The 21,271-nt window shown below is 39.2% G+C and overlaps 1 protein-coding gene across 4 annotated transcripts in view; it reads left to right on the top strand.

The window, feature by feature from the left end:
• cep290 (centrosomal protein 290) overlaps window positions 1-21,271 on the top strand; it is a 41,064-nt gene that overhangs the window by 9,421 nt on the left and 10,372 nt on the right. For all 4 annotated transcript variants that reach the window (XM_046037374.1, XM_046037375.1, XM_046037372.1 and 1 more), the window contains 27 exons: window positions 759-931; window positions 1,282-1,444; window positions 1,570-1,670; window positions 1,762-1,828; window positions 4,262-4,371; window positions 5,048-5,123; window positions 5,311-5,444; window positions 6,541-6,705; window positions 7,525-7,674; window positions 7,774-7,889; window positions 7,981-8,083; window positions 8,339-8,569; window positions 8,985-9,158; window positions 9,256-9,367; window positions 9,637-9,833; window positions 10,166-10,317; window positions 10,710-10,821; window positions 11,403-11,858; window positions 12,029-12,193; window positions 12,490-12,597; window positions 12,739-12,873; window positions 12,963-13,232; window positions 13,839-13,946; window positions 14,237-14,436; window positions 16,906-17,119; window positions 19,493-19,630; window positions 21,000-21,221. In XM_046037374.1, coding sequence (XP_045893330.1) covers window positions 759-931; window positions 1,282-1,444; window positions 1,570-1,670; window positions 1,762-1,828; window positions 4,262-4,371; window positions 5,048-5,123; window positions 5,311-5,444; window positions 6,541-6,705; window positions 7,525-7,674; window positions 7,774-7,889; window positions 7,981-8,083; window positions 8,339-8,569; window positions 8,985-9,158; window positions 9,256-9,367; window positions 9,637-9,833; window positions 10,166-10,317; window positions 10,710-10,821; window positions 11,403-11,858; window positions 12,029-12,193; window positions 12,490-12,597; window positions 12,739-12,873; window positions 12,963-13,232; window positions 13,839-13,946; window positions 14,237-14,436; window positions 16,906-17,119; window positions 19,493-19,630; window positions 21,000-21,221 — 4,352 coding nt within the window. The remainder of the gene's footprint in view (window positions 1-758; window positions 932-1,281; window positions 1,445-1,569; window positions 1,671-1,761; window positions 1,829-4,261; window positions 4,372-5,047; window positions 5,124-5,310; window positions 5,445-6,540; window positions 6,706-7,524; window positions 7,675-7,773; window positions 7,890-7,980; window positions 8,084-8,338; window positions 8,570-8,984; window positions 9,159-9,255; window positions 9,368-9,636; window positions 9,834-10,165; window positions 10,318-10,709; window positions 10,822-11,402; window positions 11,859-12,028; window positions 12,194-12,489; window positions 12,598-12,738; window positions 12,874-12,962; window positions 13,233-13,838; window positions 13,947-14,236; window positions 14,437-16,905; window positions 17,120-19,492; window positions 19,631-20,999; window positions 21,222-21,271) is intronic.

Consider the following 21,271-nt stretch of genomic DNA (forward strand, 5'->3'; position numbering starts at 1 on the left):
AAAGATGACAAAAATCCCTCATTGGGCAGTGAGGACATTTTGTGGTCTTCTTCAATGGGCTATTTAAAGCTGCAAAAATCTGCATTGTTTTTTGTTTTTTTTAAACAATGGAACAAATGATGTGAAAGGGATAACTTGTAGTTCACAAGCTTACAGTTACCCTGACCTCTACAGAGCTTTTTAAGCCTCTTTCAGTTCATTGTTTTGGTTTTATGGCCCACAATAGTTTGTTTCAGCCTCACTTCTCTAATTGCAGTTGTTTTTGCCTGCAGTAGGCAGCTGTTTTCAACTAAAAAGGTTTCAGAAGCTGAAGAGCCAGACAATTCCCTCAGGAATTGGTGGAAACCAAAAGAGAGCAAAGAGGAGAGTGATTATTGGACTTTAATTTGGGTTGCCAGAAATACGTCTCCAAATGAATGCTAATGTTTCTCTGTGCCTGCTGGATGTGTACATAGCTAATTGTTTGCAAACATATCAGGGTAATGTCACTGTTGAGTTTTGTTAATGGTGCAAGCTTAGCATTATATATAAGTTGGCAGTAGTGTCAACCTAAAATGCCAATTTAGTCATTTCTCATTCCACAAGTCAGTCAAAGTATCAGTGAAGTCCAAACCTAGCCCTCAGCTAAATTAAGTATAAACTATAGTCTTTTGTCTGTTACATACAGGAGAAATTTTGATATACTGCTATCAGGTGGTGACCATCTGGTGAGCACCCTTTTATCTGCAGTTAGAGACAATTTCCTTTTCGTGTCAAAGGCCTACCATCGACCATACAGCAGAGAAAGATGGAAGAGCTGAAGTCCAAGCTGGACGCTGCAGAGACCCGAGCAGTGGAAGCAGAACGGATGGTAAAGCTTGCAGAAACTCATGCTGAGGAAAAAGACAAAGCACTCATTGAGGCTTCAAACCGCTTGAGCCAGTACGAGTCTGTAAGTCTACAAATACCCTCTCTTTCCTCTTGTTTTTTTACTTTTGGCTTACATCAAATCATTTTAATCCAAATCGAATTAATTGAGACGTAAATTCCCAGAAGCAAAGCTTCTGTTGTTTTTTTTTCATGTCTCTCCTCGCTTTTAATAGAGACTTTGAAATGACTATGTGACTACGATGTCATCCACATGCTTTTTGGGTCTACAAGCTAAGTGTTTGTCTTTCACCATGTCTAATCACATCCTGATTTCCCCAAAAAGCATACAATTTGAAAAACAAGGAAATAAAGAAAGTGAGACAAGACATGCTTTTTGATGGACAAGTAACCACAGCTCTGTTTCATTTACAGGGCACTTACGGCCTGGAAGCAGCCATTGCGGAGATCAAAGAGTGTAAAATTCAAATTAGAGTGAGAGATCGTGAGGCAGAGGCCATGACCAAAGAGATCAACCATCTTGAGATGAGAATCAATGACCTCATGGACGAAAACGAGGATTTCCGAGAAAAACTAGGTCAGGTTTTTTTTTTTAAACTTTACTGTTCCTATCTCTCAGTCTATTTAGACAACACTGACTGACCTGGAGCGGTGAAATTAATTTTACTTTTGTTTATTTCTGTCGTTTACATGACTCCCAAGGTCTGGAACCAAAGCAGGAAGTGAATCTGACAGAGTTCAGGCGGGCCAAAGATCTCAGACAACGCCAGTACAAAGCAGAAAACCAAGTCCTCACCAAAGAGGTAAAGTGGGATTACAAAGGTTATAACCACTGCTTTTATAACCACTATGTTTTCTGAGCACCTCTCACCTCGTTTCTTGATTTCTTTCTAGATTGAACGGCTTGAAGAAGAGAGACTGGAACTAAAGAAACAAATCAGACGTATAGTGAAGGAAAGAGGTGACACAAAAATCATAGAATTAAATAACATTAATGATTTTATTAACATTATTTTGCTGTGTTTACTCCTGAGAGATAAAAGGGTACTTCAAAAGGGAAAAATTTGTAACACGTTATTTCTGATTTTGTCTAAGCCTTAGGAGTGAATAGTGCCTATTTCTGATTTATACAAAAGGGACCCACCTACTTTCTTAAGTTGTATTCATCTGCTCTGTTGTTTGACATACTGTATGTCTGCCATGCGGTACACTGATTCCCTCAAATTACACAAAAGCATTTTCTTTCAATGACCTCTAATGGTATGTAATCATGTTAATATTAGTAGCTTGATTTGCACATTTCATTAAGAAATCGAACTTTGTAACTTCTGCTTTCAGCCCAATACAATGGAGTACAAAGGAATTTTGTTTGTGGTAATATTTTTCATCACTTTTGACTGAAAAATTCAGTTAACCACTCCGCACCTCTATAATGAAAGACAGGTCATCGGAGGGGTCAAAAGTTGAGAAAAAAGAAAACTCCCGCACACTGTCAAACTAGCAAAAAATATATATATATATTAACTATGTTTCAGTGCTAGACCTTATAATATTGGGAAAATACTGAGAAACCATCTTTTGTAGGAGGTGACTTGTTAGTCTGCACCAGTCACCCTCTTCCTCATGAAATAAGGCAACAATTACAAAATAGTCATTCACATTTCCATTACTGTAGATTGAGTTTACATTGAGCTTACATAGAACTCTCTATGGTAGTAATATTATGTCATCCCAGAGTCATCTATACTAGATGGATGTGGATTTCTGTATAATGAATGTAAACCATAAATATACACCGAACAAAATTATAAACACAACACTTTTGCCCCCATTCATCATGAGATGAACTCCTTTGCTGAGATAATCCATCCACCTCACAGATGCTGATCAGACAGCATGGTTATTGCACAGTTGTGTCTTAGGCTGGCCACAATAAAAGGCCACTTGAAGGAGAAGGCTCAAGAACATAGATTTTGACAGATTTGTGAACAATATTTGAGTGAAATAGGCCTTTTGTGTACAAACAAAGTATTAGATCTTTGAGTTCAGCTCAAGATGCATGGGGGCAAAAAACAAAGTGTTGCATTTATAATTTTGTTCAGTATAGTAAAATGCATTAATTAACAGATACGTTTTCAAATCTTGCTCGTACCTTTTTACATAAATAGAGGCAATATCATAATAAACACAACATGCAACCTCACAGGAAATTCCAAAGACAGAAATGTCATTCTTCATTAATTTTTCAGTGTTAATTAACAATGAAATTTATAGCAAAAGAGAAAAAAGTTGGGCACAAAGGTATTTATAGAAGCATTGTTAGTGTTTGGGCAGAACATGCCTTTGGCGTAAAAAAATATGAATCTTAGTGTCAGTGGGCAGGTCTCTGTTGCGATACACTTTTAGGCCAAATGCATTTTTTGGGCACGGTAATTAACATTTCTTCTAAGGAATTATTGAGGGATCAGACATCCCTCCTAACAAAAGGGCGGTCTTTTGTGCCCAACAGTCGGCTTAATTGCTTTGGCCTAACAGTGGATCTCTTCATTGTTACTTACCACCAATTAATGAAGTTTGAAATTATTGTCTTTTGAATCTCTTGTGAGGTCACATTTCATGTTTATTATATTTCCTTCATATATCTACTGATGTATGAGGTACCAGCAAGATTTGAGAACATATCTATCTATGAATGCATTTTACTATATTTATGGTTTACATTCATTATACAGAAATCTACATCCTAGTATAGATCACTCTGGGACGATATAGTATTGCTACCATAGAGAGTTCTATGTAAGCTTTAGCTTGATCTACAGTAATGGAAATGTGAATGACTGTTTTGTTATTGTTGCCTTATTTCGTGAGGAAGTGGGTGACTGGTGTAGACAAACAAGTAATCTCCTACATAAGATGGCTTCTGAGTATGTAACAACATTTGCCTGAAGTAGGTCTAGTACCGAAACGTTGTTAATATATATTTTTTGCAAGTTAGACAGTGTGTGGGAGTTTTCTTTGCAACTGATTCAAAACCTTCAACCGCATTCCTATGAAAGCTGTTGACAGTGAGTGAGATTATCCTGAGTAAAAAACAACATTCCATTCAACTCCACTGTATTGGGGAGGAGGCAGAAATGTTTTTTAAGTTAAGTGCTAGAGACAGCTATCTCAAACCTGGGCAAATAAAACCAAAACTACAATCTGCCAAACTATCTACAGTAGATGGCTAGTTGTAAGTGATAATTTTGTGTAAACCCACCCTTTAGAGTTTTTCTTAATAGCCTTTTTCTTACTACAGACATTTTTATAGCATTTTGTTACAAAGTGTTATAATGATTTCATATTTGCATTGTGCTGTTTCTTAAGTCTTAGTAACTATCAGCTGTGTCTACAGGGATCCCACAGTCAAGCTTGCTGCTGGAGGAAGACATTGGGCCCAGTAGAACTGTTCAGCTGCCACTCAAACAAAGCAGCACTTACACAGATGAAAACATCCAACGCCAAGTAAGCTCCTGGCTAATGACGTCATTCCTTGCATCTCAACTTCGATCAAGGCCCTGTGTTTCAAAGAAGAGTGATTTCCTAATTCAGCTTAATTAATTGTTAAATCTGATTGGAATTGCTATCCACAGCACACCGGGTTGAAGTTTTATAACCTATATGCTTTGTAAGTGGTTGGTGTTTCATTTTATATAATCATTATTTTTTCAGCGTAGTCTGGTTTAGATCGAGAATCGCCCTTTTGTAGATGGACTTGGTTACATGATTCATGCACTAGTAAATGAAACCAGAAAACCCCATAATGATTTAAGAACAAAATGGTTTTATATGGAGACAAAAGGAGAGAAAGAAGGGGATGGAATAGATGAATATTTCCTAAATTGCTTTAAATTTAACAAGTGCTAGAAGTACAGGTGTATGATACATGTTTTGATTGAGCTGATGTCATGAAAAACTATGTCGAGCAAAAGAAACTTGACTCTTGAACTGAATCAATGAATGATTTGTGATTAGCATTTGAACTATACATTATATATTTTTTGCTATGAAACATTACTATTGACCCCAAAGTACAGTACCGTACCGTACCGTACAGTTGACACAAAACATGTTGCACCTGTTGCTGAGAGGTTTTAAGGTTTTCATTGTAACTTTGTATGACACAAACTTGTCTTTGTAGAATGAGTATCTAGAAAAAGAACTTAGCAATAAGGAGAGAGAGCTGGAACTTCACAAGGCCCTGTTTCACATCAAATGTAAGTACAAACCTGCTGTCTGTCTGACCTGCATTTAAAGTTCACATGGACCTTTTGTAGAAAAGAGTCAGTTCTATAATTCTATGATTTTGTTTGCCTGAAAACACTTAAAAGTATGAGAGTATGTACCGCAGGGATCAGACTTTTTAAGTGAATGAAATATTCCCTCCTGTGTGTTATTTCATAGTGGATGAATTGTCAAAAGTTAAAAATGACCTGGAGGCTGCGCTGAAAGATGTCCTCCGAGCCATGAGAATTAATCAAGAGACCATTTTATCTGACGCTGCCCTCAATATTCCTAATCTGGAAAGGTTGGCTAATGTAAGTGTCTCCCATGTACAAACCATGATGTTAAATTCTTATTATTATTCTTATATATTATTATTTTTAAAGATAGGCTAATGTGCAGTTTAGTAATTTACTTATGTTTAGACTATTAGCAGGTCTTTTCCTTGGGCCTTTCCATCTTGCAGAGGAAATCTGTCTCCTATTATTAAGACATTCCTAACAATAAATTATTGGATGTATATTTAGACTTAAAGCAGTAGTCAGTAACGATTGAACATACATTGCAAAGCCTTCCGCACCTTTCTCTGCTGCTTGTATCACTCTGTTAAGCCCCGCCCACCAAATCCACAAGAAGGAGCCGGTTGCCCTTGGAAACCTCATCCAGCGTTGGGCAGTCATGACAAGAGTCTTGCCAAGACCCCTGTCCCTGTCCCTGTCCCTCTCCCTTCGATTCATCTTCCAAAGACGCCCCACTAATGCCTCGCGGCCCAGGGCAGAGCGCTCCAAGTTGCAGCAGACAACTGATACAAAATCTAACAGCGGGATGAGAGACTAGTACTGCTGGCAAAAGACAGTTTTTTCGGCATTGTGTTTGCAAAACCTCTGAAGCCACGTGCTAAAGATATTAAGCTTGACAGAGTGAAAGTATGCGTGAGGAGGGGGGGTGCGCAGCATATGCACAAGCAGTTATTGACACTGTGAGAGACTGCTCCTGGCTCTGATTGTTTGTTTAGACTGGGGCCAGAACCAGAAGAACCTGCTTTTGTTTTTACAGATCTGTGCTACTGTCAGAATATTGCTACAGTTTCAGAGAATATGTCAAAAAGTTTTTTTTAAAAGTTCCTTACTGAACCCTAATCTATCGTCAAAGATCTTTACCTCTGTCAGTCTTATCTGTCTAGTGTTTTTTGTCAATCAGTTGCCCTTTTGACAGTTCCTTGTCAACATGTTTGAACCTGACTGAAAACACAAACCTTTTCCTATTGCCTCGTCCTGTAATATTTGATCTGTAACATAATAAAATGCCACATAAGAACATAAATGCAATTAACATATTTGCATTTTAATGCAATGTAGAAAACAACTGAAAAAGTAATGATTCTCACTGTGCTCATCCCCGATATCACAGGCTATAGATGTCAACAACACAAGCGGGCAGTCTGAGTCAGCCCTGCACCTCAAGTCCCAGATTCATCAGCTGCTAGGGAGAAATGAAGAACTGAGGCAGGAATTGAAATTGGCCCGGGAGGAAGCAACCAGCAGCTTCAGTCATCTTTCCAGAGCCAAAGAAAAGGTACGTCCAAATTGTGTTGACTGGAGATAAAGAGATGACAATGTAATTGGAGCTTTTTTTTCAAGCATGATACTTTTCTATCTAATCCTTTTTAGGCTATATGCCTTTCTTTGGCAAAAAAGCAAAGCAGTTAACTCCAAATGCTTGCAGCTGTGTGTTGCAACTCTCTTCTAAAGTAGGTAACCAGACAAATTTACATAAGGAAGATTTATAGAGACAGTGGCAATGCCTGACATGCTCTCTGTCTGAGAGTAATTAGCCTGACTGGAACATTTCTTTGAACAGTCGGTCTCCTCGGTGTTGCTTCTGTTTTATATAACAGGAGAAAGGAGGTAAACAAACTTGTGTCTAAACTTTTCAGCTTACTTTCAGTTTCAGTATTTAAATCCATTCATCATCTCTGACAAATTATCTTTAATGGAGACTGTTTCCGAGAGCACAGCCAGCTAAATGTTTGTTGGATCCCTGTTCTTGAAAGGGGAAAGCCTTGCACTAGCCTCTAGTCATTCCTGGCGGAGAATTGACATCTCAGGCTAATAGCTAAGCTTTACTGGCAGGCGTTTGCTCTGTTTTATATTATCATTATTTGAATGACACTGGTATTGAAGTGAATCACCTGATCATAATCTGTCTGGAATGCTTTTTCTCCTTGTGTGAAGGACAGACTAATGCTCAGCAGTTTGGATTGATGTCCTATTATTAAAAGATATTCATCCATCCATCCATCGTCAACTGCTTATCCTGCGTACAGGATCGCGGGGGGGGAAGTATTTTAATGGAAAAATTACATTTTCTTTTCTTTTTTTCTGTTCTTGTCAGGTGAGCCAACTGGAAGGTGAATTGGAGCTGCTAAAGAAGTCAGGCAGCCGTGGAGTCGTCCTCCGACCTCTGACCCTCCCAGAGGGCCTGGGGCCCAGCAGCACTGAGGTCATCAGTTCTTTGAATGAATACGCTGTTCGACTTCTTCAGGTCAGTGTCACTCTGTTCATGAGACCTGCATGGAAAAGCTGTAAATGAACAATATTTCTCAACTGTAAATGAAGCATATATCATACTTATATTTATTAGGAGCTCAAAAACAAGGAGGATAAAATCCAGAAACTCGTAGGAACACTGGAGGAATACAAAGAGAAGTTTTCTGTTATTAGCCACCAACAGGGACTCCTCTATAAAGAATACATAAGGTTGGTTAACAAGAAAGTTTCTAACAGGCTATACTTGGTTTGTAACCTTATGTGAAACATTTTAAACCATTTTCATTGTGCTTTTGCTCAGTGAGAAAGCTGAGTGGCAAAAGAAGAACGAGACATTTATACAGATGAAGAACAAGCTGGAGGAGCAAAAGCATGTGGATGATGTTAAAATCCAAGAGTTCAATGTAAGTCAGACAAATACATTTTTGAAAGGTTAATAGTACTTAAATTTAACCTTTTTTATCTGTACATAAGATCCAACATGTGGAGCCCCCCACCCCCAATGCTTTTTACAATGAAAATGGATGAGTCAACAAATATGTGATACATTGGGAAAGAACTCCAAAATAAAATTGTAATGGCCTCTTTGCTTCACTGTACTTAATCTACCTTCTACTAAGATCAGTTTAATTTGAGCACTTTTCCATTCCACACATAAGGAGCTGCTCGACACCCTTCTGAAGGATCCAGAGGAAATCAGGAGACAGTTAAGCGAAGCATTGCGCAAGTTGACGGTGCTGAAGGTTAATGAGAAGAAACTGACGCGGCGCTACATCACCTTGCTGGAGCAAGAACAGCACCTCCGCAAGGAGAACAGCAAGCTGAGGGACGAGAGCAGCCACATGCAGGCCTCCGTCACCCAGAGGATAGGCTACCTGCAGAGATACAAGGTAGAGAAACAAAAGGTTAAATTCCACCAAGAGTTAAGTTGCATAAAATGAAAGCTGGTGCTGCTTTCCTTAAATAATCTGACTGGAAAAATACCAGATATCTCTATCAACTGAAGGTTTTCTATTTTACCCTTATCTGGATAAATAATGACAGAAGCTGGCATATTTTCTCAGGGTTAGAAAATATGTACCAATGTTGCATGTGCAAGGGCACAGCTGATGACAAAACCTGGACTTGCTGCACTTATCCTAGTTGACTAAGTCATAACCTGTTCTTATTTATTAAAATATTAGAGACTCCTGCTATACGTATATTTCTGTATTTGTTTATTCTCACACTTTCATGAGATATGATGACCACTATTGGTGGTCATACAATGGCCTCTTAAGGCACTGTCTTTTGTTTTGTCTTTAGGAAATGGCTGCATATAAGATAGCAGCACTGCAGAAGGCCTTGGATGATAGTGTGCCCTCATCAGACCTGGAGAGAGCTAACAAACAATACACAGAGCTCACAGTCAAATACAGAGACATGCTACAGAGGGATAGCCGCCTGATACAGAGAACCACCAATCTTGAACATTTGGAGGTAGGAAAACACATTCCAGTATTTTCATAATGCCTCCAATACACATACTGTTATTATTTTCGACACTATATTTGTATCTTTTCCCCCCATCTCTCAGAGTGAGAATGAGTCTCTTCGGGAGCAAATCTCTGCCATGAATAAAGAACTGGAGATCACAAAGGAGAAACTAAATACTTTAGAGCAAGCATGGGACAACAGCAATGCAATTGGTACACTAAGGCTACGGCTGATTATATTCAGTTCAGTTATTTTCATCTTTCAGAAAAATGCTAATAATACAAAGCTGCAAAGCAACTCAAACAAAAGTGTTACATGCTAAACCATCATTTTATTAAAAAAGTATATTAGTGTGAAACCATTTTAGTTTAAACCCAATTTAATACAATAAACTTTTTAACTCAAGACTTTCTCCTAGTTTGTGGATTCCACCAGTAATATCAAATTCTCATCCCAAACTGTGTTTCTATCTTCATATCAGGAGGTGAAAATAGCATGGACAAGGCTTTGGCCAACAATGATATGGTATCTGCCGCCAGGCGGATCACCACTCTCGAGATGAAGGAGCTGAACGAGAGGCAGAGAGCTGAGCATGCCCACAAAATGTATGAACAAATGAGGAACTCCCTCAGGCAGGTGGAAGAGCGTAACTTAGAACTGGAGTCCAAGTTTGCAGAGGTATGAGGCCAAGGAAAATGACAGATGTTTTTTTTCTGTCACGCACTTGAGGCATGAAGTTGCTAAGCCTGTAATAAATTGTGCTAGATGTAAAAGGCCATGGTGTTCACCTGGCAGACATACGGTCTGGCAATAAAGAGTTTAAATCATTTGGATTGTACAAATGCTTTTTTATGCTATACAAATGCTTTTTTTTGTTGTTTCATTATCTCAGCATTTTGGTTCATGACCTCTAAAAACAGCATTACAGCTCAGCTGCGTGACTGTTTTAACGCTTGTCGGTCTGTACCAGATTCTCTTATCAAATAGTGTAATTTATTTTTTCCCCTCAGTTGACCAAGATGAATGTAGAGGCCCAGAGGGTGGAGCGGGAGCTGAGAGATGAGTTGGCAGACAGCATCAGCAAAACTGTGAGCGACGCTGACAGAGCCAGGATTGCAGAGTTGGAGAAGGCCGAGGCTGAGCTTCGCATCGAGGTTTCTAAGTACGTTTGACAATGTGCAGGCTCGAGATTGATTATTTATGCTCTTATCGTGACATGTAAGTTTTGTTAATGATTACATTTGCAATCTTAGATTGATGATTTGAAATAAATTACACAGCAGTGTAATCAAGAATTGGATGTTAGTTTCTTAATATGTTATCTCTTAATAAAACTGTCAAATGGTTGTGAAAGATAAATATTCCTGTAAATGGACAGGATACAAATACTTTTCTGTTATGCATGAGCATTCCCATGCTTTTATAAGCTGGCTGTGAGCTGACCTTCTCACTTGCGCTGTTGCTTATCATCTTGGTAATAAAGGCATTTATGCTCATTCTGATATTAAAATGTAAAAGTAAAGAATGTAATATTGTTTTGTTGGTTTTGTGCAGGCTTCAAGAGGTGTCTGATGTGGCCATGATGCAGGTGTCTGCTCTACAGACCAGACAACAGTCCAAAGACAAGGAAGTAGAAGCTTTGAGAAGACAAATACTGGACTACCAGGTAATTAGGTTTTCTGTTTGTTTTTTCTTCAACTTGATTGAACCCAGGAGGGGTTAATCATGAACCTTTCCTATTACATTAAAATATTTTTCTGTTGCCCTCAAGTCATAAGCTATTATAAGGCTGACTGCCTGACAAACAGTAAAGCTCTGAGTCACAATTTAAGTAAATTACATTTCAACTTGAGCATCTAAGGTGACACTTGATGCAGTGTGAGAACTCACCAAATCAGATACATTACTGCACTTTCTATCACAGTTATCCAGTCACAGGTGACTTGTTTGTTGATTAATGAAAATTGCCAGGCGTTTTCTTTCAACATTTTAAACATACGGAAAACGTATATGTAAAGAAATATAATTATGTGATAGTAGTTTTCAAATGTTTCAATGTTCTGCAGACAAAAAGGAAGGTAATAGTAATAAACATTTGTGTAGTAGCTTTGCCTCTCAATATTGGACTGGTAGAATGTATGTTGAAATGTATGAATCAAAACACAAACAACCCTGGCTGTTTCAGTTATGTATATTAGGGAGTTTGGAGAAAAACATTGTCTTCAAAATGTCATCTCTTTCCCTCAGTCACAGTCAGATGAGAAGGCCCTCATTGCAAAGCTCCACCAGCACATAGTGGCTCTGCAGCTCAGTGAGTCATCTGCTTTGGCCAAGCTGGAGGCTGCCATCTCTCACATCCAACAGCTGGAGGCCTACAAGCTGCGTGCCGAACAGCGGCTGGATGCCAGTGAGCGCACTCTGTTCCTCGCCCGCCAGGAGGGCAGCAATCGCTCCATGCACCTACGGCAGACCATCCAGTCACTGCGTAGGCAGTTTGCCGGAGCTCTCCCTCTTTCCCAGCAGGAAAAGTTCTCTGTGACCTTGGTGAACCTCCAGGAGGACAGAGCAAAATCCCAGAAGGAGAAGAGGAACGCGGAGGAGGCAAGGAGGAGAGCAGAGGGCAGGGCGGAAGAAGTGGAACTGAGACTTAGAGCCTTGGAGGAGCTCATCTCAACACTGAAGGATGTGAAAGGGGCCCAGAAGGTCATTCTGGTTTTCTAGTTGATTGGCAGATAAAATTGTTATCACAGTTGTTTAAACATAGTAGTATATGGCACTGTCAGTCTTGTGATCTAATTTGTTTGTGGGACATCTTGCCCACAACTCATAAGCTGCATTTGCTAAAAACCACTCTACTGTAAAACTGCAAACAGATAACTGAGTGGCATAAGAAGATTGAAGAAGCTCGTCTGCAGGAGCTGAGGAAAGGCAGGGAGCTGGTGGTTCAGAAGGAGGAGATCAGGTATCTGAAGAACCTGGTGGAAGAGCAGGAGCGAACAATCTGCTCACTGGAAGAAGATATTGTGGAGCAAAACAGGGTGAGAGACGAACTACACCCGCTCAAAAATGTGCTAAATGCAGACAGAGATTCACAAATGTGTAAGTAATGTAAATTAATTAAAACACTTGACAAACACATTAGGGTTTAATGCAAACGGATTATTGTGGTAAAACTCATTTACAGAATTACTGCAATCACAGTGTAACAAAAACCTTACAATTTTTACTACCTCAGTTGTTAAGGAGCTTTGAAGTACAGAATCGTGTCAGTATTTGTGATGTCGTTTAATATCAAGGCAATATAGTCTATAAGTCTTCTCTTTACCATGTAAAGCTTCAAGAAGAACGCCAACTTGCATGGGATCAGCGAGAGGTGGAGCTGGAACGCCAACTGGACCAGTACGAGAAGCACCAGAATGAAATACTAAGCAGTGCGGAAAAGGTAAACTATTGTTTACAGCTATTGATGATGAAATAGCTCAAATTAACAGCAAGCAAACATGATTATTCTGATTTTATTTTTTATTTGGGTCATCAAGTCTAGGATTGAGCTTAGTAATACTATATTTTTGGTTGTTTTCAGTATGAGGATGGTGCAGGATCCATACCAGACCCTAGTCTACCTCTTGCTCATCAGTTAGAGTTTGCTTTAGGTAAAATCAAACAGCATGCCCGTACCATCTTGGACACACAGGCGACCTGCAAAAGTTTGGATGAGGTATGGTATAGTCCCTGTTCATATATTCAGTATTCGTCATACATCAGATGTGTAGCATATTGATTGAATTCTGATTCCTTCATATGCAGAAGTTGAAAGAGAAAGAAGCAGCTCTGTGGAAGGCAGAACAGAACATCGTGTCCAGGGATAAAGTGATCAATGAACTGCGTATTCGGCTCCCAGCTGCTGCCAACAGAGAACGCCTGCTGGCTGACCTTTCCAAGCATGAAGAGGGCCAGTCAGACAATAAGCCTGCTCTGAAGCTGGCTCAGCAGATGATCAAAGACCTCCAGGGTAGACTTGACAAGAAAGAGGATGTGCTCAAGAAATATCAGAACCAGCTGGCTCAAGCCAGACAGGTACAGTGATACAGCGGGGAATACTGGGTGTAGTATATCTGTTATATTATTGATTGTGTGTGTTTTTAAGAGGCATTAGCCAGTTTGTTAGTAACACACTTAGCAGGGATTAGCTGTAGAGTCATGCACGTCTCAGCACTTAGATAAATACTTATTAGAAATCTTCATAGAAATATTCTGTCCATTACATACTATTAAGACATTAGAGTACACTCAATTAAGTTTCTAGAAGAACTTAATTGAACGAGAGGCAGAGAGCTGAGCATGCCCACAAAATGTATGAACAAATGAGGAACTCCCTCAGGCAGGTGGAAGAGCGTAACTTAGAACTGGAGTCCAAGTTTGCAGAGGTATGAGGCCAAGGAAAATGACAGATGTTTTTTTTCTGTCACGCACTTGAGGCATGAAGTTGCTAAGCCTGTAATAAATTGTGCTAGATGTAAAAGGCCATGGTGTTCACCTGGCAGACATACGGTCTGGCAATAAAGAGTTTAAATCATTTGGATTGTACAAATGCTTTTTTATGCTATACCAATGCTTATTTTTGTTTTGTAGAAGATATTTTACCTTTCTTTGTTTCATTTAACTACACTTTTTTGATCCCAGGATCAAGAGGAGATGATAAAGCGACACCAGGAGGAGCTGAGAATGCTGCATGAAAAGTTGGACTTGCATGCGGACACCTCCCTAGACCACTTTAAACAGACAGCAATGGTGCGCATGTATCCATGTCTCTCTCTGTGAACTGTTTTTTTTCTGCCTAAATAGCTTTGGACAGACTCACATTAATATCCAGAGAGAATCCACTTACGGCACCATGTTGTATTTCTAAGCATACTGTATGTTACCTAACATTTTACATTTAAGCGAGCAGTGTTTCATGGGAAAAAATCTCTGAGCATAATTTGGAAGATGTTCCTACGTGAATTTGAAATGTCCAGTTCTGCTTTGTTTTGAGGCAGCGTTAAGTGTTTTGTTTAATGTTACCTCCTTATTTTGTCCAGGAATTGATGAAGAAGCCCACACTCAAGGTGCCAACCACCAAGCATCTGGAGCGTCTGGCTGAGTTGGAGCAGACAGTGGATGAACAGGACATTTCGCTCTCCTCCGTCACACAAAATCTGAATCTGACCACTGCTGAGCTGGAGCGACAGAAGGCCGCCATGGAAACACAGGCCAAGAAACATGCCGACAAGATGTCAAAGTGAATACCCTTTTTTTTACTAAACCATAATCTCTGACATTTTTTCAGAATTTTACCTAGTGGTTTCCTATGAAGATTATATTAAAGCGTAATTTGAATCATTTGTTTCCCTTATCTTAGTTGTTAACATTAATAGTATTGATGCAATGAACATAAAAGAATTTAACAAATGTTTCTTTCAGAGACTAACCTAAATCTAAAGCTGTAATATATTTATTAACTCTGTGCTCAAATTAAGCCCACTATTAACATCCATGGATCACTGACAGCATGAAATGAATACCAGTGGTTCTTAACCTGGGGGTCGCGACCTGGACCCATGGGGGTCGCGAGAATGCTACTATAGACACAAAAATAGAAAAACAAATTACTTGAAAATAACTAGACGGACTATAGTAGTGAATAGAATAACTTTGGGTTGACACTGTAAATATGTTTAATCCAGTAGGTGGCAGTAATGGCAACCGCTATAAAACGCCAAAGAAGAATAAGAATTTAAAAAGGGTAACGTTAAGCTAGCTAGCTAATGTTTATCCCATTAAGTGAGTAGGATGGAGGTGTGTGTGTGGTGTGTGGTGTTGGGAGGGGGGTGGAGGGGGTCACGAAATATTTTCAACCTCAAAAAGGGGTCGGACTGCCACAAAGGTTAAGAACCCCTGGATTAGACTAATATGATTGTATTGCTTTCCTTCTAACCTTGATTCAGACTGATGATCTCATCTGCCTGAAGCCTGAAAAAGTCCGTAAATATATTTGCTAAATTGAAGGCCTTTTAATGGTTTAAGAGTTCACTGTGCAATGACATAGTATTGGTAAGATCACAAATTTGCGTGATGCTTATCTTTACAGTTATTATCGCAATCACAATAACTTCAATAACAATAAAGTCTGCACAAGACATGCCCTAGCTTTCCATCAAACTGAGTCAGGTGTAAGTTGATTAAGACTGCAGAAAGACTAGTTAGTCTAAAAGTAAACATAATGTAAATGGTTGAAACAACCAGTTTCTGTCACTTCAGATGGCAGTAGTACAAATGCAAACATGCAAACCAAAACTACTACAAATTACAATTCAACAATACCTTAAAGCCATCCCATCCCATAGAAGTACTTAGGCCCATCTGAAAGGGCTGTTGGGGGTATGTGGGACACAAAAGGAACACTGATGTACAGGACATTAAGTATGGAGACAACAGGTCACTGTCAGTGTCTGTGCCACCGTCTACACAAGGTACCCATAAAGCCTGAAAAAGTCCCTAAATACATTTGCTAAATTGAAGGCCTTTTAATGGTTTAAAATATCTCAAATAATCTCTCATGGTTTAAGATTTCACTGTGCAATGACTGTGTTTGATTAGTTTGCTCAGCGTAAATACCATATGCCAGCTCAAACAAAGAGATGCTGATACTGTCGGACTGTGTGGAATAAGTTGATTTTAACAAACTTAAAGTGACTTTAAAGCGGGTTAAAAGTTTAATAAAAAGCTGCAAAGCAGATTAAAAAGGGCTTTCAAGAGAGTTCAACAGTTCACTGGGGGCAAAGGCATCTCAGCCACATGAGTGCATACCCAGTGTCTTAAATGAGGTTGTTCAACATCCTCACAAAGGACGGAAGTTGATTCAACACCTCTCAATTATCTTGCATTAGGTTGAGCTAGGTAGGTTGGTGTGCCTAATAAACCGGCAACTCAGTGTATATCTCAGCAGTTTTACATTCCATCACAGCAGAAATCTGGTAGCTTTCTAGGGCTCACCGTTGACTGGCCATAATTTATTTAAGCAAAAAGAAATAGACAATTAGTCATTGATGTTTTGTAGCCAACCAGGTTGAATCTGCTTGCCTGGCAAAAACATTACCCAACATCTGTCAAAACAACTATCACTATGTGTGCCGAAACAACCTGCGTGCAAGAAATATCTCCTGCGTGTTAGTCATATTGTCTTTTAAATGTGTTAAAAATTACCTGTCAACCAGAGAAAATTGCACAGCCTGGCCTTGAGAGAATGGATGCCTTCCAAAAAGAGAGATCTTTATACCTAGCACCCCCCAATGAATGAAATTCTAATGTAAAAAGAATATGGCAGAATGTGTGTATGAAAGTGTTTCATATTGGACAGGAACATTGTTTCCCTTGTCAGTATGATAGAGATCTGCTGCACACGTTGCAGCTGCCCTGTCCTTACTAACTTGTCTCTATGTTCATTGATAATATTAAGTGTACACATTTTTTTGTATGAGTGATGGTGTGTGTGCTTGTTATTCATTTTTCTGTTTACTGTGGGCTAAAGTTTGTATTAAGTATCTACCCTTTAAGTGTGTCTGAGTATTGAGTCAGTAGTAATGACCTGGAGCAAGTCAAAACATGCTTTCCTACTTCTCTGTCAGATAGTAAGCTACATTAAAATGATGTAACAACACAAGAAAATCTGTATGTTATAAAACAAACTAACAGAGGGGATTTGTTGCAGGCTGGAGGAGTATCATGCTTCCCAGGTGAAAGCTCTGACTGAAGAGAATGAAGATCAGAGAAGCCAGATGGCCCACATGGAGAAAGAGATTAACTTCCTCCAAACTGAGCTGGCAGCCCTGAAGGAGGCCAACATCCGCTCCCCCAGCAACACCATGAAAAACCTGGTGGAACGACTGAAAGCACAGCTCACCCAGAAAGAGAAACAGCTTAAGGTGGTTCTTTTATCATAAGTTTATCGTATAATGTTCTTCTTTTGTCTGTGATATAATGGTGGGCAACAACACATCACCTGTAGGATAAAACTCCACCGCTCACATGCCCTGTTAGTGGGTGAACACCACTTGATGATTTCTGCTTGAGGTTTCTGTCCTCACTGGGCTACATTCGGCTTTTCTCCAGTATTTATGCTTTAAACTATAATCTATAAAAACATCAAATTAAAGTTTATATGTGTTTCTTTGTATGAAGTATTTGCTTTCCATCCTAGCTAACTGACTGCTTTAAATCAGAAATTTAGTACGGTCAATACCACAGGGTTCCCGCGGCTTCTTAAAAAGTCTTAAATTGTCTTAAATTTACCATAAATTTGCTTTAGGTATTAAATTTGCCGATGGTCCATTTAAGGCTGGTGGGGAAATTGTCACGCACTGAAGAAACCAGATGGTTAATTGTGCTTTTAAACTTTTCATTATGGTCAGAAGATAAAAACACTGGATGCCAAAGAGCAGCCTGATATCAAACAGTGGATCACTTCACAAATCTGATGTAGAACATACAAAACAACAAATATGCATGAGAAAAATAAAGTAAAATCTTTTTTCAGTCCCCTTTCCTCAAAACTATAAATATCTTAATAGAAAAGAAAGTGCTAATTCGTTTGTGATTCAAATGAATTAAATCAACTCAGCCCTAGTTCACGTTCACAAATGGACACAATCAGTTTAACAAAAACCTGAGCATCATCAATAATTAGATCACAATCTGATCACCCAAAATTCATCTTAATGCCAGGTGTAAACAGCCGCTATTCCCCGATTCGGAATCTCAAAAGTCATTCAACTGTTGTGAAAATAAAACTGCCAAACATGGCATTGCGTCGTTCATTAAGAGATCAAACACGCGTCTCTTTTCTATCAGAGAAATTGTTTCAAAATTTGAGGTCTTAAATTTATATTTGAGTTCTTAAAATATCTTAAAAAACATTCATTTGACTTTTAAAATGGTGCAAGAACCCTGTACCAGATAGCTTTCAGAGCTGGACCAGAGATCACATCTGTTCCATATTATTAGCCAGGCCTTTCAGGCTAGCATGATCTGATTTACTGGAGTGATACCTCAATTAAAGCTTAGATTCAGACCTTTGTCATAGAATCCATCATGGTTAATGTCTGGTGGCTAGCAGCACACTGTTGAGTTATGGTTACATTCAGCTCAGGCCTGCAGTCAATAGCTATTAAAGTGTAGATGCTCTTCTATGTAGCAAGTATTTGCTTTCCATCCAAGCACAAACTGACTGGCTTTAATTTACACATTTAGTGTGTTCAATACCAGTAAGCTTTCATAGCTGGGTCAGAGGTCAAATCTGTTCTTTATTATTAGGCTGGCCTTTCAGGCTAGCATGATCTGATTTATTTCAGGGATCCATCACATGAAAGCTTATTCTCACCTTTCCATACAGGCCAAGATTGTTGACATAGAAACTTCAGATGTGCAGTAGCTCTCTGTGTCTACCCCACCTCCTAACAATATTTCCCATTCCTTAATGGAGAAATCTTTTTTTTCTCTGAAATTGTAAACATCTGGCACTGTTGAGAAGACTCTCCACAATGAAATTGCCGCTGTACCGTGAGCCCATGTGAAGATATTGATGAAAATGGTTTGTAAAGTTTTATCCTGCCTCTGTGCACGGAACATTAAAAATATATAAATTTGTTACATTCACCAAGAATAGATCCGACAACAAGCACTCATGGGAAGGTGAGGTTTTTATGACAGTTAGGGAACATTGAGACAATATCAGAATAGTGAGGAAGTAGTGATATGAGGCCGCACGCACATGTCTCACCTTGTCTGTGTTGACAAGGGCTCAAGGCCTGATTCTAGACCATGCTCAACATCGCCACCCTCACAGTTTCTAATGTGGTAAGTCCTGTTGCCCTGCAAAAGTACCCGGAGACATTTCTTGGAAATTAGGAAATACTCTCTGTTGTTGCCATGTTTCCCATTCTGTGTATGTTGGTGCTAAAACTTGAATGACATTTGAATGAATACTCCTTTTCAGCCATTTAGCGGCATAACAAATAAGATCAGTTGATCTGGATATCCGTTTTAAGATTTATAAAAGTGCCCAAAGCTTTTTTAATAATACATACAGTACATCATTTTTTTATTTCTTAAAAGTAAGCCAAGTTCTGTAATTTTCCACTGCATACAGAAAAATGTCAAGTTTATACCAAGAACGAGTCTGGGACAGAGGAAGTAGTCCATGAAAAAATATGGATAACAGCCCAAAAAATGTATAATGAAGCCTGACTGCTGCATCATCATATTTATCATAGCTGGCATCTCTCTCCCCGTTTTCTCAGGCTCTCAGTAAGGCTCTGTTGGAGCTGCGAGCAGAGATGACATCTGCTGCAGAGCAGCAAGTCATAGCCAGCGCTGCGCAAAAAGAGGAGAGTCTCAATGTACAGGTGTTGGTTGACAGACACACCAAAGACCTAAAGGTGGGACCCCTTTATTGTAAAAACACATGTTTTTCTTGCATCTTGTATTTCATTACTGACTTTTATCAATAGGTGTTGAGTTAATTAACTGACACAAAGAAAGCTTTGTGAGTAAGTTTATTCAGATTACGTAAACAAAATAAAGAATGAGATATATTATCTATTCCCTCTATCTATCCTAATTAGCAACCTTCAATAGACATGTCCCTGGATAGTAGCAGACCATAAGGTGAAGTTGGTGAACACATGGCATGTGCCAGCCTCTTTGCACAGACAGCATGTTTGACACATTCCTTGACTCCAACTGGCCCTTGTTCCTTTCATTAATCACTCTTTACAGCTAACTGAGGCTCAGTCATATATGCAAGTCAGTAGATTAAAAAAAGTTAATTATTAGTGTTGTAGTAAAGACCGCCCAAACCGAGACCAAGTCAAGACCAAGACCAGAGTTTATCGAGACCCATACAAGACCAAGACTTTTAGGGGCTGAGACCAAATCGAGATCAAGACCGAGGGAGGGCAAGACCGAGTTGATCTGAAAGATCCACATTCCCATCAACACCCACGTACAAATGAAATCAACGTAGGCATCTTTATTCAACACTCCTTTTCCATGCTTACCATAGCGGGGAGAGGTGACAGTCGTTAATGGTAACAACACTTTTTTATTTGGAATTATTGGTTGTATTTGAAGCAATATGTTTTACATCCAATCAAAGTAAGGATGTTAACAAATAAATCAGACAATGCAAAAGCAATTTATTGATATTCCAAAAGTTATGGTCTTGACTTGAAATAAAATCCCGAGTCCTCAATGTCCGAGACTGAGTACAAATGCGATCGACCATGAAAGAGTGGTCTTAAGACCGGTCTCGAGACCATGAGAGTATCTAGGGTACTTCAACACTAGTATTTATAGAATGTCTTTAGCCAATTATATTCGATGGGCATAATGATAACATTAAAGGATAAGTCTGGCGATATTCTGATTCTAATTTCCTAAAACAGCTGGCAATGTAGTTATTAGCAAATGCTACTGAAACAGGAGTTACTAGTGCATTTGTTGGAGACTATTTTCAGCTGCAGACTAATACACATCTGGTGCACCAGTGAGTATTTATAGCAACAGGACAGTGTATGTGGGATTGACTCAAACTATATTGGCCGTATTTGTGGTAAGAAGGAGCATGTCAGCCGCTATAACTGTGGGGCTCATTCAACAATAAACTCTGGCAAAGAAGAATAAGAAATGTCAGATTTTGGATACACAGACAATACAAATTGTTTGTTAGTTTTCCCTTGTCAATAAAAAAACTACAGAATATCACCAGACATATCCTTTAAATTGGAAAATCCCACTTCTCCTAAGGTGCGGGTGCAAGAACTTAATGAAGAACTTCAAGCTGCAAAGGAGTCTGCCAAAGCAGCCAGAGGCCGGGAGAACACCCTAAAAGAGGAAGTGGATGGCCTGAACCAGGACCTCCAGAGGAGTCAAAAAACCCTGAGACGCCTGCAAGCTGAAAAGGAGGAGAGAGAGCAGGAAATCCAGGAGCTCAACCAGCAAATCAAGAGGCTCAGCAGCGCCCTTCAGGTTAGTATCTCTAACTATCTCAGCATTAACACTATGTGGACAAATGCCTC

The sequence above is a fragment of the Micropterus dolomieu genome, linkage group LG22 (assembly GCF_021292245.1).
Source record: "Micropterus dolomieu isolate WLL.071019.BEF.003 ecotype Adirondacks linkage group LG22, ASM2129224v1, whole genome shotgun sequence".
NCBI classification, from domain to species: Eukaryota; Metazoa; Chordata; class Actinopteri; order Centrarchiformes; family Centrarchidae; genus Micropterus; species Micropterus dolomieu.